The 25,779-nt window shown below is 42.5% G+C and overlaps 1 protein-coding gene across 4 annotated transcripts; it reads right to left on the bottom strand.

Moving 5' to 3' along the window:
- Nucleotides 1-4,451: 4,451 nt before the first annotated feature.
- Nucleotides 4,452-20,598, bottom strand: LOC117822164. 4 transcript variants are annotated; one of them, XM_034696837.1, is made up of 8 exons: nucleotides 20,520-20,598; nucleotides 13,086-13,436; nucleotides 12,710-12,844; nucleotides 12,653-12,676; nucleotides 10,736-10,834; nucleotides 8,586-8,623; nucleotides 8,333-8,494; nucleotides 4,452-4,926 (listed from the first exon to the last, which is right to left on the bottom strand). In XM_034696837.1, the coding sequence occupies exons 1-8, from the start codon at nucleotides 20,557-20,559 to the stop codon at nucleotides 4,747-4,749; spliced, it is 1,029 nt and encodes a 342-aa protein (XP_034552728.1). In that variant the 5' UTR covers nucleotides 20,560-20,598; the 3' UTR covers nucleotides 4,452-4,746. The 4 variants fall into 4 exon arrangements, with proteins under 4 accessions (XP_034552728.1, XP_034552726.1, XP_034552727.1 ...); XM_034696835.1 differs by having other exon boundaries at nucleotides 12,653-12,844; XM_034696836.1 differs by lacking the exon at nucleotides 12,653-12,676 and having other exon boundaries at nucleotides 12,683-12,844.
- Between the last annotated feature and the right edge of the window lie 5,181 nt (nucleotides 20,599-25,779).

Raw genomic sequence — 25,779 nt, 5'->3', positions numbered from 1 at the left:
AATTAATACACTGATGCCTCTTCATGTTACAATGTTACAATGTCATTTAGCAGACGCTTTTATCCAAAGCAACGTACATACGAGAACAAGAACAACACAAGCAAAGATCTAGACAAGAGGAAACAAGATCAGTACGAGTAACAAAGGGCTTCAAGTCCATTTGGATGCAGGTACTGTCTAGCTAAGTGCATAGTGCTTCCTGAAGAACTGGGTCTTTAGCTGTCTTTTGAAAGTAGAGAGGGACTCTGCAGATCGAATGGAGTTGGCCAATTCATTCCACCATTTAGGGGCAACAGAAGAGAAGAGTCCAGCTAGTGATTTTGAGGCCTTGTGTGCTGGAAGCACTAGGCGCTTTTCAGAGGCTGAGCGTAGCGGGCGAGAAGGGCAGTAGACCTGGATGAGGGGTTCCAGGTAAACTGGAGCGGTTTTGGTTCCTCCCAGAGGAAAAGAAATTTAGAGAGGAGATCTCAAAAGTGTTTCATTTCTGTCTCCTAGACAACAATGAGATCTGTTTGAAAGCAAAATGAGACTTTAGCTTATGTCTCCCATTTCTCATTCTTGCCTCAAGAAAAAAGTTTCAAAAAGTCTCAGCTTAGTCTCCCTTTCAGTTCAAAAGGAGATCTCATCAGAATCTGAAATGATTCTCAGGTATTTCTCAAGTGTTGTGACTCCTTTTGAGCTCAGGTGGAGAAATCAGGAAGCTCTCTCAAACGTCTCAATCTAACCTCATCCATTTGTTTTTGTCAGACTCAGTGTTTGTGTCTCAAGTTGAGCTCAGATGGAGCAAAGAAAGAGCCTGAGCTCATCTTTTCATGAACATTTATAGTGCCCTGCAAAATTAAGATTTCAATGTAATTGTCCACAAACTTACAATTCTCATTAAAACATTTGAACCACTTCAAGATCAGCTATTTAGATGTGAAATGATCTCTTCTTTGACTTCACAGTCTGGTCCTTCCTTTACAAGTCTGTTTGGAACAAAACAACTTCACAAAGATTTAGTGTGTTTGAGAGAAACTGCTAAAGATAGAGATTTCATATCTCCAGGTATGACCGACCATTTATTTAAAATATGGGCCGCAAAAGGGCTGACCCGATTTAGCCAGATTATTACAATTAAAGGAGTGGATTCTTTTGGGCGCTGGTGGGCTAGTGGTCTAAGCGCCCCACATACAGAGGCTACAGTCCTCGTCGCAGGGGTCGCCAGTTCAATTCCCAGCCAGTTGACCATTTCCTGCATGTCCTCCCCCACTCATTACTCCCCACATTTCCTGTCTCTCTTCAGGTGTCCTGTCAAATAAAGGCAAAAAGGCAAAAAATATATTTAAAAAAAGAGAAGAAAATTAGCCATTAATAAGATCTCTCATTTAAGTCTCAAATAAGACTCATGTCATGGTCTCAACTATTCCTCCTAGTGAATTTTAGGAGAAACTAATGAGAAACCAATGAGAACAATTTGAAACTTGAATGAGGCTGAAGTGAGAATCTCAATTTTGTCTCCTGAGACTTAGAAGAGAAAGCCTTGAGCAGTAAAAATTTTCCTCTGGGCTGCTTTGTAAGTCATGATTAGAGTTTTGTATCTGATGCGAGCTCCAACTGGAAGCCAGTGTAGCGAAATGAGCAGGGGAGTGACATGAGCTGTCTTAGGCTGGTTGAAGACCTGACGTGCTGCTGCTGCGTTCTGGATCATTTGCAGAGGTTTAACTGTGCATGCAGGGAGGAGTAAGTTTTTAAGCAATCTTTAGATCATTTTTTTTTTTACATTTGTTTCATCTTCATGTCTGATACAGGAGCAGGATTATCATACAGACGTTTCTGTGGAAGTGTTGTTTCAGACAGAGAAACTCTACAATCAGGGCTTTGCTAGCTTAAAGCTGGGGTTGGTAGTCAGATTTAGAGACACTTTTTGTTATACTGGTTAAAATGATCTTTATGTCCTGATGGTAATCAATACATAATGTGTTCTTAAAAAAGAGTGAAAAAAAGCCGCTATCTACAGCCGGAGTAAACCTGGGAAAACACCAACCAATCCCTGCCATCAGGAGCCAAACGATGAAACCAATCAAATCCCGTCCTGCCGTTCTGCCCGCCTCCTGCAAAGCGTGCATTTCATGTTTGTTTGTGTTTTTAACTTTCACTATGAGAATGTTTTGGTGTTGTCTTACCGCTGAGTGAGACATGAGTTGACGTAGTGCAAAACACAAACCATGTGCTGAGGACCGGTTTTGAATCAGTCACAATCATATGGTCGCGAATCAGCGGCGCTCGTGCATGTGAGCGGTAGGGGTGAGTATTGCCAAGAACATCGCGATACAATATGCATCACGATACTTTATATCGCGATATATCCCGATATCACAATATTGTGATATATTGCAATATTCTACACAGTAAACTACGAAAAAAAGGGATGATGTTTATGTAAATCACACAATACTACTCAAAATTGAAAAGGACAAATTAAGTCAAAACTATTTGATTGAAAACAACTTTTCCACTTTATTGTTTTTGAAATACTGAAGTTGTATTTCTAAAAGTAGTATGGGAGGTAGAACCTTCAGTTATCAGGCCCCTCTCCTTTGGAATCATCTACCAGTCAGGGTCCGGGAGGCAGACACCCTCTCCACTTTTAAGAGTAGACTTAAAACTTTCCTTTTTGATAAAGCTTATAGTTAGAGCTGGATCAGGCTTGGACCAGCTTTTGTCATGCTGCTATAGGCCTAGACTGCCGGGGGAACTGGCACACTGACACACTGGGATCCTAGCTCACCTTCTTCCCCCCAACCCCCTCATCACTTACTTTAACTCTGCCTGTCCCATTAAAGTTACTAACCATAGACCTTTCTGGAGTCCCTGAGCTCCATTGTCTCGTAGATTCCTCTGAGCTGCCGTAGACGTCCTCCTGCTGTGGACGATCTGGACTCCAGCTGATACGGACGTGCTGGACTCCAGCGGCAACAGCTTCTACGACTCGTCTCATCACTATCACCTCTCTCTCTTACTCCCCTCTATGTCTTTCCAGACCCAACTCGGTCGAGGCATGATGGCTGTCTAACATGAGTCTGGTTCTGCCTGAGGTTTCTGCCTGTTAAAAGGAAGTTTTTCCTCACCACTGTAACTAGCTAAATACTGTGATGTGCAATGCTCATGATGGATTAAGGTGGGGTCAGACTGAGTCTTACCCTGTCTTGGTGTTGGGTCTCTGTTCATAATTTGACATAGAGTGGTCTAGACCTCCTATGTTTGTAAAAGCGTCTTGAGATAACGTTTGTTGTGATTTGGCGCTATACAAATAAAGATTGATTGATTGATATTTTAGTTCCAACTTGGCTAAAATGTGAATTTTTATTATAACAAAAATATCAATATTAAGAGTTGAAATATCAATATCATATTGGAGGTCAAAGTATTGCGATATATTGCTGAATCAATATTTTTTCACACCTCTAGTGAGCGGGGGCGTCGTTTTGGAGGAGCTCCGATGGGAGGGAGGGGGGGGGGGGGGGGGGGGTTAGAGGGAGTCCTGAGGAAATGCTACATTCAAATTCATGCTAGTTTTCCGAGACTAACAACCCTAGCTTAAAAAGGAAAATGGTTATGAACAATTATGGGGAGTGGCTTGGGGCACCCCTTACATTTCATTTGCCACCCCAAGACCTGACAGTTCCTCACAGGAGCTCAACCTTTAACATTTGATTATCATTTATTATCAGACTCAGACCTTTATTTCAGCAGCCACATTAAGACAATTACAAAGTCAGCCTACTATCACCTTCAGAATATATCAAGGATTAAAGGACTTATGTCTCGTCCATGCATTCATCTTTAGCAGACTAGACTACTGTAACGGGGTCTTTACAGGACTCCCTGAAAAGTCCATCAGACGGCTGCAGCTCATACAGAATGCTGCTGCTCGAGTCCTAACAAGGACCAACAAAGTAGACCACATCACTCCAGTTCTTAGATCTCTACACTGGCTTCCTGTCTGTCAGAGAATAGACTTTAAAATCCTGCTGATGGTTTATAAAGCACTGAATGGTTTAGGCCCAAAATACATTGCTGATCTGCTGCTACTTTATGAACCACCTTGACCTCTGAGGTCATCAGGTCCTGGTCTGCTTTCAGTCCCAAGAGTCAGAAGGAAACATGGTGAAGCAGTGTTTAGTCATTATGCTCCACATATCTGGAACACACTCCCTGAAAGCTGCAGGTCTGCTCCAACTCTCACCTCTTTTAAATCAAAGGTTAAGACTTTTTTATTTGCCACTGCCTTCCTATCTTAGATTATTTTAACCCACTTTAAATTAAAATTTTAATGTAATTTTTAACATATTCTAATTTTCATTTTCTTTTCTGTTCTATTATGTCATTTTAATTGTGTTCTTTTATGCTTGTCTGAATGTTTCCAATGCTTTTAATGTTTTAATGTAAAGCACATTGAATTGCCTTCGTGTATGAAATGCGCTATACAAATAAAGCTGCCTTGCCTTGCCTTGCCTATCTAAATATAAAATATCTCAAAATATATATTATTAACTTAAAGCAAATAAACGTACATTTCTAATACTTTACATTCTTTAAATATTAAAAAAAAACATAGGAGCAGTAAAAGCCACTCTAATGTGAAGCTCTTGTTTTTATGCTACAGTGCAGATATGTTGTGAACAAAGAAAGCTATGAACTCTAAACTGTTCATCGGTCCATCCCTGAGAGAGTAATGCTGGTTTGTTAGCATGAAAGCTAAAGCTACGGTCGAGTCACAGTGGAATACAGAGGAGGTGAAGCGTCTTCTGAGCTTGCTTCCACTCGAGGCAGAGAGTAGACGACATTATTTGCTCCTCCAGGGGGGGCGCTGTCGTACGAGGCGGCTGGATTGTTGGGGAAATCTACTGTAGAGTAGTGGAGTTCACTCAAGTCGTCTTCAGTCTGGGACGAAACAAAGAGGTGAAAGTTCATCAGTTGCAATTCATTTTATTTACAATTTGAAATCCTAAATATCACATAGTTAACTGAAGATATCAGCTGTGTTGTTTTTAATTCTGTACATATTTTGTACCAAACCTGGGCTTCTCTGTAACATTTGATAAATATGTTCCCTGTAATTCCATCACAATTCTTTTCTTTAGATTTTTGGAAGACCAATCATCCAACAACATGCTCTGAATACGACAAGAGATGCTGTAGTGACAGAAGGTACACATCAAGTGGCAACCTCCAGTCTAAAAATATGAGTCCAATGCGGAAGTGTTAAAAACTGCAGTTCATTGAGTGTCCACTTGAGGCTGGCTCCATAAGTACAGGAAACCACATACACACCAATTCAAAAAAGCCGATCTTTACAGCAGAAATAAACATGTTTACAGCCTGGTTCAAAAGACGAGTGCAGTCTGGACAGCTCATTTCTCGATCGGCACACACTGTACTGGGGGGTGAATTTTTTCTAACTCTGCAATTTCAAAGATATTGAGATTACGAGTCTTCCAATGAGAGGCACAGCTGACATGACTGACAGGCGGGAACACTGTAGCTGTTGGCTAGGAGGCTCAAAGCCCGCCTCTTTACGTCACAATTGCTTGACAGCAGCAATATGGCTGCCGACGCTGATTTGCCTTAAAACAGCGCTTCTGAAACAGACGGGTGGCGCCACGGATACTACGTCCATATTTTATACAGTCTATGGTACACATTCATTTATCCGCTAACAATTGTTAGCATCACATTTTGAACCCAGCTTAGTTGTGTGCCTGCCAACAACCCCAAGTTTCTGAGGTAAAATAGACACATTCACACATCCAGCTGCAGTTCCTTGAGTATCCACTTTTTAAAGGTACTTTATTAATCCCCAGGGGGAAAATTCAATTTTTTTCACTCGTGCTATTTTTTTGGACATGCTACATGCACAGTTTTTTTTTGGTATATACATACAATGCACACACACATGCAGTGAACATGCTTAGGGAGAGATGTCAGAGTGAGGATACTGCCATCAACAAGCGCACCCAGAGCAGTTGGGGGTTCGGTGCCTTGCTCAAGGGCACCTCGGCAGTGCCCAGGCAAGTGAACCAGCACCTCTCCAGCCACCAGTCCACTAGCTCAGTCCATAGGGACTTGGCTTGGGAACCGAAGGGTTCCCAAGCCAAGTCCCTATGGACTGAGCTACTGCCGCCTGCCTGAGGCTGGCTTCAGAAGCACTGGAAACCACATCCACAACCATTCAAAAACATAACTTTATGGCAAAAATAAACATGTTTCAACCTGGTTCAAAAAACAGCTTAGCTAATTTCTCTATCAGCACCAGTATTAAAGGTGACATATCACACTTTTTTCATCAATATATATTGATCTAAGAGGTCCCCAAAACATGTCTTTAAAGTTTATGCTCAAAAAAACACTTTGAAATCAGATTTTGGTCTGCCTAAAAAAACACTCTTCTTCAGCCCTCCTCAGAACAGGCTGTTTTCTCTCTGACCACGCCCCCTCAGGAAGTGGATGAGCCCTCGGCTCTCCAGCACGTTGATCTAATGTTTACATGTTGGCTGAATATACATGGCTGCTCACAGACACACCGCTCGGGCAACGAAGGAGTGGCTCCATAAAAAGCATTTCAAGGTCCTGGAGTGGCCTTGCCAGTCTCCAGACCTCAACCCCATAGAAAATTTGTCACAGTGCCAGCTTTTATTGCCTTGATGTTTTATAACTTATGGTTTTAAAGTGTATTGTATTTTTTTTCTAGTGTGTTTTTATTGTTCACATTTTACCTGCATGGACTTCCTGGATTTTAATCAAGGCAAGGACAGACAGCTGGGGCTGATTAGACTGCACTCCCCAAGGTGTGTGGATATAACAGAGTTGTGGATAAAAGGCAGAAGGGGAGAAGCACAGGGAACAGGTCGGAGAGGAATCAAAGGCTACACAGACTGAATCCTCGAGTCAAAGAAACGGATTTTAAAGAAGACGTCCGGACGAGACGGTCAGGGAAGTCCTCCAATTCCGGGATCCACGGGTCGACCACAGGAGGCTTGATACCACCCTTGAGATCAGATAAGTGAGAGGGACGTATCAAGTCTGAGCCTAGTCGGTGTGTGTGCTGTTATTTTTCTCGTGTGATAATTTGTTATTGAAGCTGCGGCGCTCCCTCCCCCCAGCTTTTGCAGACGCGAGGAGGACGGGACGGGCAGCAGCGACGAGTGGGCCGGGTCGATTCAGGGAGCAGGACGTGAGGGACTACCGGGACCAGAAAAGCAGCGTGGAGGAGCGGAGGCGGTTGTACGGAGACCCTAAGAGGCGCAACTGAGGCGACGGAGGAAAAAGCTGGATTTTGCACAAAGACTGTTGAGTGACTTCTTTTTTATTATTGGGACTTTTTAATCTATTTTTTAACCATAAGACTCCTTGTTTGAATCACAGTTTTAACCCTGGGATGTTTTATCTGTGGTTTTAGCAATAAAACTCTTTTTAAATCAAACTAGCTGCATTCCGTCCTTTTTAACAGTGGGTATTTTATTGCTGGTGGTCTTTTAAATTTTACCTAGTGTGACAAATTTATGGAGGGAGTTGAAAGTCCGTGTTGCCCAGCGACAGCCCCGAAACATCACTGCTCTAGAGGAGATCTGCATGGAGGAATGGACCAAAATACCAGCTACAGTGTGTGCAAACCTGGTGCAGACTTACAGGAAATGTTTGACCTCTGTCATTGCCAACAAAGGTTGTTAGAAAGTATTGAGTTGAACTTTTGTTATTGACCAAATACTTATTTTCCACCATAATTTAAAAATAAATTCTTTAAAAATCCTACAATGCCCTGTGATAGGTTGGCGCCCTGTGATAGGTTGGCGACCTGTCCAGGGTGTACCCTGCCTTCCGCCCGTAGCCAGCTGGGATAGGCTCCAGCCCCCCGTGCGCCCCTAATGGGATAAGCGGTCAAGATAATGGATGGATGGATGGATAAAAATCCTACAATGCGATTTCCTGGATTTTTTTTCTCATTTTGTCTCTCATAGTTGACGTGTACCTCTGATGAAAATTACAGACCTCTCTCATCTTTCTAAGTGGGAGAACTTGCAAAATCAGTGGCTGACTAAATACTTTTTTTCCCCTTTGTATAATATAGTATTCCATTGCCATGTGGCACTCTAACCACACTCTACGTCAAACCTCAACTTCCTCCTGAAAACAACGGAAGCTGGTAATCCAAAACAAGATCACAAACTGGCCAACTTCCTGTTTCATTTCTCTGATAAAAAACAGATTTAAACCACAGTGAAGGGAAGTTTGAGTGAATTTCTTCAAAAAGACTTTACTGAAACCGCACCCTTATTCAGTTTTTCCTTACTTTGTTCGGAGGACCTGCAGCAGACACCAGGCTGTAGTCGCCTGTGGTTTCAGCCTCATTTGGTTTAGAAAATTTGGCACAAGTGTAAACTGTAGAAATGTTCACATGGGGAGATGTGTTCGGTCTGTTCTCCTCTCTGATCTCCTCATACACTCGGTTGGCCTGCAGGAAGAGAAAATAAAAGCTCTGTTTTACTTTGAACGGAGTTCACCAACACTTACAACAATAAAGACCCAGAGTCCCTCAGACTCACCCCTGAGATGTCAGCATACTCAGTTTGAACAGGAGGGCCTGAAAACACATGACATTTAGAGCGTTAAGTCAAAGAGACAGACACAACTTACTGACATATGAGACTTCAACCACCCAGATAATGTTTCTCTCAAGCCTTCTCTTTACCCTGTGTTTTATGTTTATTTGATTTCCAATTTAAAGCTCCTGTGAGGGAATGTTGGTGCGTGATGAATTTGGCGCCCCCTGTGGTCAGAGCTGAACCTGTAATATCTTTTCTAATTTTGTCCTATGTACAGAGAAATCATTTTTAAGTGGTATTTTTTGAAAATTGAGGCATCACTATTTTTTAGGATCAACTGAAGTTTTATTTCCTGACATTTTGAGCTGCCATGAACGTAGAAAGATTTAAAGACCAGCTGAGGTACGTCTGCTCCACAGGTCCCGCTAAATGGGAGAGTCCACCTTTAATTACCAGGGGAGATTTAATTACCACTTTAAGGAGATTTAACACTTCAAGAGCTGTTCTCAGAATTACATTAAATAAGTCTATATTTATATAAAAATAGGCTAAATGAGACACTGTTTTTACGGGAAACAGGAAAATAATGTAAAATTAGACATTGAGCACCCCCATGGTTTGAATGGAATGATCCACATTTCATATGCAAATATTCGACTATGAGATTGGCAGTCGACTAAAGGCTGATTTATACTTCTGCGTCTCCCCTACGCAGCAGGGGCTGACGTGGACATGAGCACCACATACTTGTGCGTCGGTGTGTCCGTGTCGCGTAGCAATTCTCCGCCGAAACGCCTGAGGGCAGTGCGGTCTCTCTGATAGCCGGTCGCCTGCTTCCGGCCCCGCTACGATCTCTGTTAACTTTTCCACAGAGATTCAGAGCGTGTTCTGTTAATCTACAGCTGATACATGTTGCTGTTTATCATACAGACATGATTACATGAAGAATAGAGAGGAAGAGATGAAATACACGGCCGATGTGCGGCCGATGTCCGGGATCCCGGAAGTGTTGTAAATGCGGGAAAGTCAAAGCCGCTGAGCGGACCAATCACAGGGCTTGCGGTCCGCGTCGGCTTTACGGGGAGTTACATTTTGGAGGAGGTGCACGTTAGCTACGTGCGTAGGCCTCGGCGTAGGTACGGGAGCTACGCGGACCCCCGGCGTAGGGTACGCCGTTGATTCAACGCAGAAGTATAAATCAGCCTTAAGGCTCGTTAGAACGAATCGTCCAATATTCAACTATTTGGGGTCACCCCTTGTGTTTAGTAAGTGTGCAGATTATCACTAAGACTTGCACCTACCCCCCACCTGTGGTTACAGATGTAAAAGTAACAAGATAGAAATAGTCTTGGTTTGTTATTGTAGCTCACAAAGAGGCACTGACATTACTTCAAGTCTGTTATATAACCATCTAAAACTCTTCACAGGAGCTTTAAAAAACCCTAAAGGATAAGAATATGATTACATTTGAACTTAATTTAGACCCTGGTTGCTCCGGTTGCAAAGCACATAGTTCCGGTTTAAAGTTCCTCTGCAGTGGAAAAACACAGAATGTCTGCTGCTGCTTCAATAAACAGTTAGAAGCATTACAACAAGAGCTGTCTGAGCTTACTCAGATCTTCATTTAAAACCTAGATCACCTCTGTCTAAGCCCTACAGATATCTAAGGGTCTGTAATAAAAGTTAACAAAGACAAGGGTCCAAGAACTCAGCCTTGTGGCACACCATGAAGCTGGATTCTTGTACTGAGTCACACAGAGAAAGCATTTGGTACCACAGTCGTCATGATTGAGTCACAAAGGACTGTTTACTTTTTGTGTATGCTGCTGTTGCTTCGTGATTCATATCTGACGTCTCAATGTATTTTTAACCCTCCGCAGAAAAAAAGAAGGAAGTGAGATTTCTTGCTTGTCTAATATTTTTCACCATCTGCTTTTGAAAAAAAAAAATGAGGCGTTGAATCAAATTAGTAAACAAGTGATTGGTTAAGACTTTAGCTCGGAGCACATCTGTTTGCATGAGTATAAAGGACAAACACGGGTGCATACACTGATATTGATTTGCTTCACCTCCTGTTGTCTGTAACTTTCCGATGACTACTACTTTTTGTCTTGTGTGTGTGTGTGTTTGAGTTTCACCTGTAGTCTCACCTTTGGGTTTACGGGTCCTCTTCTTGCAGTATATCAGCAGGATCACTGATAATATGATGATCAGGAGGACCAGGAGCAGACCCAAATACGGCAGAGGATCTGCCAACAGAACACATTTGTTTTACACTGCCTGGTTTGTTTTGAAGGACATTAGGGCCTGTTCATGCAGCACAGTGGAACCAAAAGACAACTTAATATTTAACTCAGATAAATCTATAATAAAACATGCAACTTAATAATGAATATGCACATTATACATACAAGGGATATGCATTCATACAGAAGCGTGTTGCATTCACATGAGGAAAAAAATTCTGCTCTGTTTTTCTGAATTAACGATTCCACTACAGCAAATCCCAACAGCACCTCAAGGCCACACAAGGAAGAAGCCTAAACATGACCCGGTTGATCCTTTTAATCCAGTTTTATCTACTTTGGGTTTAAGACAGTGGGAGATCCTGGTGTCTTCAAGTAACATAGATGATATTTAACTTTGTGCAGGCACCAGAGGACTTTGCTGTTGTTTAGACGTAAGGTCCGTTCTGATCTGTTGGACGTTGCAGCATTTCTACAGGATCAGCTGATCAAATTTGCATGCTTCATGGATATAAGACGATGCATCTGAAATTCATTCAGGCTGGCTAAGTGGTGACTCAAGAGACAATCAAACAATTTATGAAAACCAGATCTGATAGGTTTCTATTCCAGTCAATGTGTTAACTTCCACTGGATCCGCTCTGTGCGTTCCGGCTGCGTCTCTGATCCGGCAGGTTGAAGCCCTCCGGATCAGATACACAAGACTTCTATCTTTGCCGGATGCCGGAGCACGACGCATCAATCTCAACAGAGCAGATGGAGCGGAACAGGAAGTCAGGTTTCACCAAAACAAAATGAAAACATCCGGTTAATTTTCAGAATAAAACACTCTGTGTTATCACCAGATCGTATTTCACTTAACTACAACAACAAACCAAAGTCATGATGAGCGGAGCCAGGCCTGGAGTCAACAGGTCAGAGGTTTTCAGAGGACCAGAAAGACAACATGGATGAGGAGAGGAGGAGGAGAATCCTTGATTCAGTAATTACAATGTTACAATGTCATTTAGCAGACGCTTTTATCCAAAGCGACGTACATACGAGAACAAGAACAACACAAGCAAATATCTAGACAAGAGGGAACAAGATCAGTAAGAGTAACAAAGTGCTTCAAGTCAATTTGGGTGCAGGTACTGCCAAGCAGTGTAAAGGCAATGCACAAAGTAAATAAGGAACATCTACAATGAAGCAACCAAACAATTTAAGACCATCCATTATCATCATCAACAATTAACATCACCACAATAATGACCAAGTACCAAGTGCTGGGTCACTCAAGAGCTGAACACCGAGTCCCAGAGTAGAGCAGGACAGTGTGAGTCAACTGTAGCTGGAAGACATGATCTGCCACTGGGGACAACAGTGGAGAACAGTCTAGCTAAGTGCATAGTGCTTCCTAAAGAGCTGGGTCTTTAGCTGTCTTTTGAAAGTAGAGAGGGACTCTGCAGATCGAATGGAGTTGAATTACTGCGGGAAAACCTCGGTCACATGACTCCAGCTGTGTGGCGGTCCTGCTCCGTGCTGCGTCGTGAAAATGTAACTGGTGGGTGTTGACGGACGAGAGAGCACAGAGCTGGACTGCAGCGGATCAGAGAAGGACCGTACACGGATCTGGTGGGAGTCCAGTGTAACTGAGGCGCCGGTTTTCATGTTAATTCTTTTTAATTCAGAAAAACGTTTCTCGTACTTCCAAGATAATGATCTCATTATTTCAGAAAAACAGAGCAGATTTTCTTTTCTCAAGTGACTACAAAACGCTTCTGCACATTTATGTCCTTTCATGCACACTTTTTGTGTCTGGAAATAAATGAATAAAACTACCAGTCTGGTATTTTAATTTTGGAAATATACTTGTTTCCTGATCTGATTTATCGGTAATTTCTTGAGAGGCTGATGAAGGTGTGGTGCTTCCTGAAGTGGAGTTCAGAGTCTCCGTTGATGTCCGTGTTGTGGTTGAGGAGGTTGATGCTGAAAAAGGTTGGAGAGTCCTGTTTGGTTTAGTAGTCTTTGGAGCTGTGAAACACGAGCAAACAATCACAGACAGATTGTACGGTATGTTTTGGTCACATTAAGTTAAAATTACACAAATTAACTCAAAACAGTCAACATATTTTACTCATGAGCTGTTGTTTTCAAAGAGTATTTATCAGGGTTCACCACAACTTAAAAATATGCAGCTCAATACATAATTGTTAGAATAAAAGTTTGGGTTATTTGAAACTTAAGCAGCCAACAATAAAGAGTAAAAACTCACCGTCTTTGACTCTGAGCTCAAACGTCTCACTTGAATCTGGAGGCAAACTTCTGTCCAACTTACAGCTGTACCGTCCAGAGTCAGACTTTGTCAGATTTGTGATGCTCACATAGAGAAGTGTAGAAGTTGATAGAAAAGTTCCTTCATTATATTCAATGCTGTATCTCCCACTCTGATTACTGACACCAGTTGTTTCAACAAGGATGTTCCCTTTGTCACAGTCATCCCTGCAGAAGATCTTCCTTTTTCCAGATAAACTGAAGGTGCATGCAACTGTGATGTTTCCTCCTTCAGTTCCTGTACGAACACCGATATCTTCATTAAAGATAGCTGTGCTTTCCTCCCTCAGAGCTGTCAAAAAGAAAATCAAACATTAGCCGTTATCTCTACTCTCTGTCATCAGCAATATGATTTGTGTCACAACAGATTCAGGAGCCGACCACTTCAACCAGTCTGTGTAAGCTGGACAGTGGTGGACAGTAACAGAGTACTGTACTTTTTTGGGGAAACCTACATTCAGAAGACAGTTATTGTACCTTTTACTCCACTACATTTCTATCAGTGCTCTAGTTACTCACTACTTTTGCTTGAAGTAAGCTCATTAATGTCCTTCTCTTTTCTGAGATCTGATCCCTAAGACAGTGAACTGTGTTTGAGTAGTTCTGTTTGTCTCAGTGGTTTAGTCGTACCCGTATATCGGTTGACATGGAGCAAACACAGAGCATCACTCAGATCAGGCAGTTAACTTAGAGGTGGTAATGATGGTTATAATTCTCCACCTGAGCACCCATGGTCATATCTTCAGCCCGTGTTACAGGTTTTTAAAAGGAAGAATGATACGTATGGTTTGAAATGTTCTCCCTGTTGCCCACTCTGCCCAAACAAACAAACATTCACTGTCCAACCTGAGAGAGTGTCCTGAGCTACGTTACATTTGTTTCATTCCAGATGAACATTTCAAACTAAGTTGTCTGTGCCTGGAGAAACTTAAGGCTGATTTATACTTCTGCGTTGAATTAACGGCGTACCCTACGCTGGGGGTCCGCGTAGCTCCCGTACCTACGCCGAGGCCTACGCACGTAGCTGACGTGCACCTCCTCCAAAATGTAACTCCCCGTAGAGCCGACGCGGACCGCAAGCTCTGTGATTGGTCCGCTCGGCGGCTTTGTCTTTCCCGCATTTACAACACTTCCGGGATCCCGGACATCGGCCGCACATCGGCCGTGTATTTCATCTCCTCCTCTTTATTCTTCATGTAATCATGTCTGTATGATAAACAGCAACATGTATCAGCTGTAGATGAACATAACACGCTCTGAATCTCTGTGGAAAAGTAAACAGAGATCGTAGCGGGACCTGAAGCAGGCGGCCGGCTATCAGAGAGACCACACTGCCCTCAGGCGTTTCGGCGGAGAATTGCTGCGCGACACGGACACACCGACGCACAAGTATGTGGTGCTCATGTCCGCGTCAGCCCCTGCTGCGTAGGGGAGACGCAGAAGTATAAATCAGCCTTTAGTGTCTGTTTTTATTCCATGGTATAGTTTTTAGAGATTTCAAGTAATGGTTTCTAAATAAACAGAATGTAACAGAATGTACTCCAATATATTTTTGACTGCACTCATGCTTTGTGAAAATATAAAGTTTTTAGATATTTTAAAAAGTACTTTGAATACTTAAAGCTGGGGTTGGTAATCTCGGAAAACCAGCATGAATTTGAATGTAGCATTTCCTCATGACTCCGTCTAACCCCTCCCCTCCTCCCTCAGAGCTCCTCCAAAACGACGCCCCCCCCCGCTCACATGCACGAGCGCCGCTGACTTGCGACCATATGATCGTGACTGATTCAAAACCGGTCCTCACCAAAACATTCTCATAGTGAAAGTTAAAAACACAAACAAACATGGCTGCTGTTAGTACTCACAACTGTCATGCTAGCATTATCCAGTTGTCATGGTGACACGATATCAGGAGAAAAGTTATAACACATATATAACACTGTAACAGCTCTACTGTTTGTTAAACATGTTCAGTGTAGATGCTCTTAATTCCTACAGTGTTGACAGTCAGTGAAGGCATCAGGAGAGGTGTAGAGTGTGTGAGTGGGAGAGAGGAGAGACAAGAGGAGAAGTTCTTCATTCATTCAAACATTGATTGTTGTTTTGTTGGTTGGCGTGGTAACGGCCGACAGTGACCGGTTATTAAAGATCAACGTGTTCACGAATCGGCTCGTCATCCCTACAGCGTCCGGACGGACGCTACGATACATCTACATTTCTGTAGGACTTACTGAATGTCATTAATTATTCTGCTTGTTGGTTAGAGCTTTTTAGACTCTGATCCGGACTACAGTCCTGAGCAAAGCCCCTCATCAGGTCAGAGGGGACAGGCCCGAGGACGAGCGAGAGGGGCAGTAAATAGAGCCAGCGGAAGCAGAGGCAGGAGACGGGGACTCAGAGTGCACGCCGGGGAAATGTACGAGCAGGAGGAGGGCAGAACAGCAGGACGGGATTTGAATGGTTTAAAATTTTGGCACCCAAAAACGGTGATTGGTTAGTGTTTTCCCAGGTTTACTCCGGCTGTAGATAGCAGCTTTTCTTCGCTCTTTTTTAAGAACACATTATGTATTGATTACCATCAGGACATAAAGATCATTTTAACCAGTATAACAAAAAGTGTATCTAAATCTGAACAGCAACCCCAGCTTTAAGTATTTTTAAACGCAAGTAAGAGCAATTTTCACTTGTATTGGAGTAATATTTGACCTGGAGGATCTATACTTTGAATTAAGTAAGGAAGCTGTGAACTTTGTCCACCACTGAAGGCTGGAGGCTCATTATTAATCCACATTAAGATTTCACTGAAGACATTAGCTATCATACTAAATAACATCAAGTCTTTAACTTAAAGAGGAGCACTAATAACCCATAATGTACACATGAACTGATTTAGCAACAGAAGTCACACGTGGAAACCTTAAAACAGAATACAGGGAAATCTGAGAGGTGTTCAATTGCATACAAAGTCAGTAAGAAATGATTCAATCCCAAATTTCCAAGTTGTTGTACTTTTAAATGTAACGACACATACAGTACTTCACCTTATTTTGGCATACTGTGTGTGTAACAGCAGCTCATCTTTCACTGTGAGCCCATATCTCCTACTCTGGCCTCCCTTCACTGGCTGCCAGCTTAGTTATGCTGCTATAGGCCTCGACTGCCGGGGGTACTGGCGTACTGACACACTGGGATCCTAGCTCACCCCCTTCCCCCCCAACCCCTTCATCACTTACTTAAACTCTGCCTGTCCCATTAAAGTCACTAACCATAGACCTTTCTGGAGTCCCTGAGCTCCCTTGTCTCGTGGATTCCTCTGAGCTGCCGTAGCCGTCCTCCTGCTGTGGACGTTCTGGACTCCAGCTACTACTACTCGTCTCATCACTATCACCTCTCTCTCTTATTCTCCTCTATCCGTCTTTCCAGACCCAACTCAGTCGAGGCATGATGTGTGTCTAACATGAGTCTGGTCCTGCTGGAGGTTTCTGCCTGTTAAAAGGAAGTTTTTCCTCACCACTGTAACTAGCTAAATACTGTGAGGTGCAATGCTCATGATGGATTAAGGTGGGGTCAGACTGAGTCTTACCCTGTCTTGGTGTTGTGTCTCTGTTCATAATTTGACAGAGTGGTCTAGACCTCCTATGTTTGTAAAAGCGTCTTGAGATAACGTTTGTTGTGATTTGGTGCTATACAAATAAAGATTGATTGATGATACCAGTCAAAAGTTTGGACACACCTTCTCATTCAATGTTTTTTATGTATTGTAATTATTTTCAACATTGTAGATTAATACTAAAGACATCAAAACTATGAAATAATCTGGTTTTGCCATAATCTGGATTACAACAGTAGTCAAATAGGACTATCCATTGTGTACTAACCCTACCTCTGAACAACACAACTGATGGTCTCAACCACATTAAGAAGGCAAGTCACACCACCTTTGTTTAATTTAAACCTCAAAGTGTGCTTTTCATTTAGCTCAGTATGAGTTACCCTTTTCATCTTCTGTTTCTCTCCTATTGATCTTCACACTTTTTACTATGTCTCTGACTCATTGTGGGCTGCGGGGTGTTGCAGTGGTAAGAGGTGTTGCATAGCAGCAAGAAGGTTCCTGGTTCAAACTACCAACAGGGCTGGAGCCTCTCTGTTAGTGATGGGAAATGCGGCTCTTTTTAGAGAGCCGGTTCTTTTGGCTCGGCTCACTACAAAGAGCCGACTCTTTCAGCTCCCAAGTGGCTCCCAAGATTTTTTCTTGTTTGAATGAATTTATGACCTAAAATAATGTTAAATTATATGTCAAATGAATAACTAATGTAAAAAACATACATTATATCAAATGTGTATAATGGAAAGGCTTTATTTATATACTCAACATGGAGCAGAGTTCCACTGAAATTAAATTATAAGGTACAGAAAACAAGACTCATCTCAATTAGACAAAAAGGTCCAATCTCTGATGTCTGTATATTATTTATAAACTTCATTAACAGCAGGTTCCCTTCACTGTCTTTGTTCTTCTAACTGCACTGATGGATAAACAGTTCTAATGTCCATGACCTGGATGACTGAGATCCTTCACAGACAGATCTAATGTGCCTTTGCAGGTTTTTTGTGGACCCTGATTGATGACATATTTTAACCTTGCACAGTCAACACTCTGCCTTTAAACTGACTATGCCGTTTAAATGTGTCTAAAGTTTACTGTGTTTCCTGCAGTCACTAGTTTTTTCACCTTTCCAGTGCGTTCTCTCTCTCTCTGTCGCGCACGTTCTCCCTCTCGTCTCCCTCCTGTTGGTGTGCTCACTGTGCTGTGTGTGTCTGTAAAGGCTGATTTATACTTCTGCGTTGAACTGACGGCGTAGCCTACGCCGTAGGTCTGCGTAGCTCCCGTACCTACGCAGAGGCCTACGCACGTAGCTGACGTGCACCTCCTCCAAAATGTAACTCCGCGTAGAGCCGACGCAGACCGCAAGCCCTGTGATTGGTCCGCTCGGCGGCTTTGTCTTTCCCGCATTCACAGCACTTCCGGGATCCCGGACATCGGCCACACATCGGCCGTGTATTTCATGTCCTCCTCTCTATTCTTCATGTAATCATGTCTGTACGATAAACAGCAACATGTATCAGCTGTAGATTAGCATAACACGCTCTGAATCGATGTGGAAAAGTAAACAGAGATCGTAGCGGGCCGGAAGTAGGAGACCGGCTATCAGAGAGACCACACTGCCCTCAGGCGTTTCGGCGGAGAATTACTGCGCGACACGGACACATCGACGCAGAAGTATGTGGGGCTCATGTCCGCGTCAGCCCCTGCTGCGTAGGGGAGACGCAGAAGTATAAATCAGCCTTAACCCCTTCACTCCCCGTTCTGCTCAATGTAGACACGTGATTGGTCAAGACGTCACCATGTCTTGACCAATCACGTGAGGCTTTAATAGAAAAAGACGAGAAAAACGGCTCCCTGTCAGGAGCCGGCTCCCGTCGTTCACTTCAAAGAGCCGGCTCTCAGAGCTCTCTGTGTGGGTACTCTGGCTTTCTCCCACAGCCCCAAAAAATATGCTTATTCAATTAATCTGTTTCTCTTACTGTAATGGCTGGTGTGTGTGTGTGTGTGTGTGTGTGTGTGTGTGTGTGTGTGTGTGTGTGTGTGTGTGTGTGTGTGTGTATGGTTGTTTGTCGCTACATGTTACTTCCATGTCCTGGGTGAAATTGCTTGAATTGCGTAGCTTGTTGTACCGCGTATCCTTTTCCCAGAACACATGATTGCTTAACCCTCTTAGAAGTCACATACACAGTCTCTTTCGGAGAAATGTTACCAGACCTTACACTGGAAAAAATGCCCCTCCAAAAATAAGAAAATACAACTTATTTCAAGGTACTTTTACCTTGAAATTAGCAAAAAGAAATCTGCCAATAGAACAAGTGAAAATGTGCTTGGTAAGATTTCTTAAAATAAGATGTAATATTTAGAAAACTGTGATCTTAAAAGAAGCAGGGAAAACTTTTTTGAAATTATATTTTACCAGCATTTTAAAGCTTAGTGTCTCAGAATAAGACAGGAATGGTAACAATTAGTATTTTATCATTCAAAAAAAGATTTTTGCATGAATACTAATTGTTATCAACTTCTTCATTTCAGATATATTCACCTTAATTTGAGTTGTATTATAGCGGCACTTCTCTAGGTTTAAGACCATCTTGTACTTGAAATAAGATGACAAAGTTTAATTTGAGTATTTTGAGATATAATGTCTTCTCATAGTGAGCTGGATATACTAATATTCAGTCAGGTTGTTTTTAGAATAAGCTAGCTGTGCTCTAAAGGAGGTGTTTCATTGCGTGCATGTACTTTGAGGATGTCTATTTTTATCTGATTTAGAAGAAACCGTGTCTGAAAACTGAAACCCACCCTGAAAAAAAACAACTTCTCTTTCTTTCTTTCTTTCTTTTATCAATGGAGCTGTTTTCTGATAGATTCTCCAATAAAATGCATTTACTTAAATCAAGTAAAGTGTTCGTCTTAAATCAAGATTATCCGTCTTCTACAAATAAGATCTCAGCTTGAAAAATGTCTGAAAGTTAAATAAACCTTGTTTCTTCTAAATTACAACTCAAAACAAGATCATTTCAAGATGGTTTGACTGAACAAGATATTTAAGATGTCTTAAAACAAGTCCCTCTATCTTGCTGGAGTAAATGTATCTTAAACCAAGTGGGAGAAGACATTTTGACTAAAAAAGAGACAATTTCACTTTGAGTTTTTGCAGTGTAGTCCTGGTACACATGATTGCTTTCTTAGTCGACAGATTCTGTTTAAAGAAAGGACTGTCCCCAGTCCCTGACTGACCTTGTGAGGCTGAGTCATATAGACTAAGAGCTTACAATACAACTGAAATCAGTTCATGCATTGATAATGTAACTTACAATTCAACAGTGTAGCACAGTGTCTATCACACTTCGATTTGACTGTCTGCAGCTAAACAAAAAGGCACTCATGCATCAATATTAAATATCTACAACGCCAAGCAGGGAAAGAATGTGCCAAACATTTAAAAACAAATGTAAGAGGACAACTTGGAGACTTAGGTTTGTTAGTTGTAATGTAGTTTTACAGTAGAGTAAAGTAGAGTTGTAGAGTCAGCTTTAAAAGTACTCGGGTGTGTGTGAACCTTCAGCTTCCTCAATTTCTGTCTGAAGTGAAGATCAGTTTAACCACAGAAGCCAACATGCCTCTCATACACAGAAAATCCTCCACATCGGCTGCAAAGTTAACCTTCTTTAAAAATCTAAACTAGCTGTAGAAAATAAAAGATGATAATGAAAAGTGTTTGAAAAGAGAGGATGATAGTTAAAGACAATAAAAGAAGGTACTCACAGAGGAAGAAGAAGCAGATTAAAGTGTGTCTGACTCTCATGTTGGGCGCTCTGATGGTTGAATGCTGCGTTTCTTCCGTCTTCACTTTAAAATGAGGAACTTCACACTTCCTCTAATATGATGGAGTCCTTCCTCTATTAACTCCTCCTCTCTTCATCAGCCCAATGCAGAGACTCAACCTCTGAATAAAGGATTGGTATTATAATTACCGCGCAAACTTCTCTCGAAATATCAAGTTAATATAAACATATCACTACGGCTATCACCAATGCATATTCTTCGATTAAAGCAAGTCATGGATTTAAAAGATAAATGAAAGTAAGCACAATTCTTCATAATCAAACAATTCAGGGTAATTTATGACACAGGGAAAATACATCATACCTTAAAGGTGAAAGATGAGTTCTCATTAATGATTATCACTGTCTTAGGATGCAGATTTCAGAACTTGTGAGAAGTTAAACATAATTAACAGAACTTATAAAACAGGGATTTCACAATACACATCTACTGCGTCTTCTCCTCTAGAGGGCGGTGTTGACCACATGAAAGAAAATCCAATTAAAGGTGACATATCATGCAAAATGGACTTTTTAATGGTTCTCTACCTGAAATATGTGTCCCTGTCTACAAACCCCCCGGAAATGAAAAGAATCCATTCTGCCCCTGTTCTGATTTCTCCACCTTTATGTAAATGTGTGCTGTTTTTCATACGTCACAACGCCATCCGGTCTGTCACGGAGTCAGAGCTCGGAGCTTGTTCAGCCCATGGACTGTATAAAATACAACTCAACCCCTCCTCTGTTTTTCATTCCCTGCACACGTGTGCTAACAAGGAGCTTAGGAGGGAGGGATGCTAGTTGTAGGCTGTCTTAATAAACACAAAGGTCGGTTTTACTCCCCATGTCTGCAGATTTGAAGATCTAGTGGATGATTTTTATTTATCATGGAAAAGTGCTAGCGCTAGTTAGCATAGCCACATAGCTAAATGTCGTAGCTGTAGCTGTATACCAAGACACACGTCGTCATACTGTTGCAACAACACTGTCCAGAGTATGGGGGTGTGGCTGTCGAGCTACAGGTGGGCGGACCTTCCTAGTCACGTGACCAATTTATCAATGAGACGGTGACGCTGTGGTCTTGATTAGCTCAGGCAGACACCTGCTAGAGAGGCGAGAAGAAAGAGACGCCGTTGTCAGAAGCCGTGGAAAGAGATTCTTGCGAAGTTTTCCCCTTTTTCCGTTGAGTTTTGTCATGTGTTATATATGTTAACTTAAATATGAACTGTCATCGGAAACCCTGAGGGGTAACGAGAAGGAAGCAGCGTGAGCTGGTCCCGGAGCCGTGAATGGTGTCCTGGAAAGAAGTCGGCACAGGTAAGGTCCGCCTTTTCCCTTTGCCTTTTGCTCGACAGCCACCTGATTCCTTCGTTAGTATGGCACAGGCAGCCAACGCTTGGATGCCCTAGACCGAGCTCATGCCAGGGTTGTGTTGCCGTGACAATACTGATAAATAAAACAACAAGAAACACAGAATCTGTGACCAGTCCTTCAGAAAGGTCCCGCTGCCTTTCTGGTAAAGGTCGGTTTTACTCCCCACGTCTGCAGATTTGAAGATCTAGTGGATGATTTTTATTTATCATGGATAAGTGCTAGCGCTAGTTAGCATAGCCACATAGCTACATGTTCGTAGCTGTGTACCAAGACACACGTCTACGTACTGATAAATAAAACAACAAGAAACACCAAATCTGTGACCAATCCTTCAGAAAGGTCCTGCTACAGGCGCCTCTCCGTCAGGATCAGATTCTGGATCAGATTCAGAGGGTTGAAGTAACGTGATCTCTGAGCAGCCGTGTATATTCAGCCAACATGTAAACATTAGATCAACTTGCTGGACAGCCAAGGGCACATCCACTTCCTGAGGGGGCGGATGCTCCCCTGTTGGTGAAGCTTTCAGCAGTGTGTCTGCCCCCTGGTGGCTGGCTGCAGTATTGGTCAAAAAATCTGTCTCCCCATTCATTTGAATGGGGGAGCAGTCAAACTTTAAAAAATAAATACACGTGGTACGAATGTTTCTCACATCCGTATGCTGTGGTGATATGTAGTTAGTATTTGACTGTTTTGTGTTCAAGGCCTCTTTTTTCTTTTTCATTAGTTATTAGAGTTTAAAAAACGGGGTTTTACTTCCTGTTTGATTCACAGCCGCCGTGGAGGGAAACTTAAAAGGACACACAGCGTCTTGTGACGCTCCGCTGTAGGGCGGAGCTCGTTACAGTGGCTTCACAGGCTCTGGCTGCACAATGGCGGCGCCCAGGAGTGGGATTTTTTGGCTTCAGAACCGTACAACGGGAAGAAGTGAAGCAACGCTGTCCATTTTTATTTACAGTCTATGGTCTTGACTGAAAGAATAAGATCTAGGATACAAGCGGCTGAGATGAGTTTCTTACGAAGGGTGTCTGGACTCAACCTTAGAGAGCCTTAGGGTCAGGAGCTCAGACATGCGGGAGAGGCTCAAAGTAGAGCCGCTGCTCCTCCACATCGAGAGGAGCCAGATGAGGGGGTTTGGGCATCTGGTCAGGATGCCTCCCGGACGTCTGCCTGGGGAGGTGTTTCGGGCATATCCGACCAAGGACATGCTGGCGAGATTATATCTCAGCTGGCCTGGGAACGCCTCGGTATCCTCCCAGAAGAGCTGGTGGAAGTGGCCAGGGAGAGGAGTCAGCTGAGGTGGTCCAGGAATTTGATAAGGATGCTTCCCGGACGCCTCCCTTTAGAGGTGTTCCAAACACGTCCAACTGTGAGAAGGCCCCGGGGTAGACCCAGAACTTGTTGGAGGGATTATATATCCCACCTGGTCTGGGATCCCCTCTGGATTCCCCAGGAGGAGGTGGAAAGTGTTGCCAGGGAGAGGGAGGTCTGGGTCGATCTGCTTGGACTGTTGCCTCCGTGACCCGACCCGGATAAGCGGAAGAAAATGGAACAGATGTAAAGAATCAATGTAAAAAAGTTGAATTAATGGGGAGGCTCAGGATAATTGTATTTTCTTTGTGTAGTTTCTGTAAATGAATCTATAAAAAGTGACCTTTTCTAAATGATTGCATGATTTACCTGCAGCCTAAGAATAGTGAGTAAATCCAACGTTTGAGTGAATGAAACAGACGAGTTTAAAACATCATCAAAGCTGTGCTGAATCTCATTTCTGGTGATATAGTTAGTCTCCACTAGAGGGCTCTCAGCTACTCTTAAATAACAAATCTACAAACAAGTTCACCTAAAACTTTGAGATCATCAGAGTTTTAGGTGTATCTGAAACTAATCAGCCGCAGAGAGGAAGGGTGAAAATAAATAAAGCCACTTCCTGACTGATCGGACAAACTGAGACTGGAAGCAGAGAAGAGACAGAGGACATTCTCCTGCAATTTAATCCTTCATTCTTTTACCATAAGGATCAAATTCAGAGTGAATTTTCACCACATTCTGCTCTTCTGCTTCTCATCAGGTGAGATCAGATCACCTGATTGTCCTTGTGTACGTGTTTCCTTATTACAGCTTTTAATTAAAAATTTCAACTGGTTCTTGGGCTGCACGGTGGTGCAGTGGGTAGCACTGGTGCCTCACAGCTAGAAGGTTTCTGGTTCAAATCCCCGGCTGGGCAGGTGCCTTTCTGCATGTTCTCCCTGTGCATGCATGGCTTCCCTCCGGGTTCTCCAGCTTCCTCCCACTGTCCAAAAACATGCTCACACCAGGTTGATTAATCACTCTAAATTGCCCGTAGGTGTGAGTGTGTGCGTGAATGGTTGTCTGTCTCTCTGTGTTAGCCCTGTGATGGGTTGGCGACCTGTCCAGGGTGTACCCTGCCTTCTGCCCGAAGACAGCTGGGATAGGCTCCAGCCCCCTGTGACCCCTAATGGGATAAGCGGTCAAGATAATGGATGAATGTTCTTTCGTTCCATGATCCAAGGAATCTTTTATAAATGACTGTCCCCCCAGCACCAAACCTGGGGGGACAGAGCCTTCTCAGTAGCCGCCCCCACCCTCTGGAACTCACTCCCCTCACATATCCAAAACTGCTCTGACCCTCCAGCTTTCAAATCTCTTTTAAAAACTCACCTTTTTAAGTTAGCTTTTCATTTGTGATTGTACTGTTGTGTTGTTTTGTTTGATCTGTGTTATTTGTTATTTGATTTTCTTGCTTGTATTGATTTTAACAAGTGTACAGTGTCTTTGAGTTTTTGAAAAGCGCTATATAAATAAAATGTATTATTATTATTATTATTATTACTTGTTGTGCATAAAAGTTGCTGCTCCTTGATGTATTTCATATACTCAAAAAAAGCAACATGGGTGTCTGTTTTATCAACATAAGTACAACATGTAGCTTCTATTTTATAAATCCATGTTTTGTGGTTAAGCATTTTTAATTCATGTAGTTTTAATAAGTCCAATACAGGCTCCCCTCAAGGCTGTGTCCTTTCTCCCCTGCTGTTTATCATGTACACAGACAGCTGCAGAGCTTCTCAAGAGGGTTAGTATCTGGTTAAATTCTCAGACGACACTGCTCTGTTGTCCCTTCTTCAAGGCCCGGACTCTGACCACGGTGTGGCTTTGTCATCCTCTGTCCATTGGTGTGACAAAAACTTCTTGGATCTTAATGTGAATAAGACCAAGGAGCTTATTATTTTTGACTTCCGAAAAGACTGCCCCAAACCCAAAGCCAGCATTATCAACGGAGGCGAAGTCGACATTGTGGACTCTTACAAATACTTAGGCACATTGTTTGACTCCAAATTAAAATTCACAGAAAACACAGAGCTGATTTTAAAACGTGGACAACAGAGGATGCACCTGATGCGCAACCTGAATTCTTTTAGAGTCTCAGAGAACATTTTATCCAGTTTTTATCACTCTTTTATTGAAAGTCTTTTAATGTTTTCTTTTATCTGCTGGTTTCATGGTCTCTCTTTGAAAGACAAAAATAGCTTTAAAGGTGACATATCATGCAACATCGATTTTTTAATGGTTCTCTACCTGAAATATATGTCCCTGTCTACAAACCCCCAGAGAATGAAAAGAATCCATTCTGCCCCTGTTCTGATTTCTCCACCTTTCTGTAAATGTGTGTGAAACGAGCCGTTTCAGTTTTCAGTGTTTTTGTTACGTCACAACAATATCCGGTCTGTCACGGAGTCAGAGCTCGCAGCTTGTTCAGCCCATAGACTGTATAAAATACAACTCAACCCCTCCTCTGTTTTTCATTC

The sequence above is a fragment of the Notolabrus celidotus genome, chromosome 11 (assembly GCF_009762535.1).
Source record: "Notolabrus celidotus isolate fNotCel1 chromosome 11, fNotCel1.pri, whole genome shotgun sequence".
Lineage (NCBI taxonomy): Eukaryota > Metazoa > Chordata > Actinopteri > Labriformes > Labridae > Notolabrus > Notolabrus celidotus.
The sequence above is the reverse complement of the archived record's forward strand: the minus strand, read 5'-3'. Positions and strand labels throughout refer to the sequence as shown.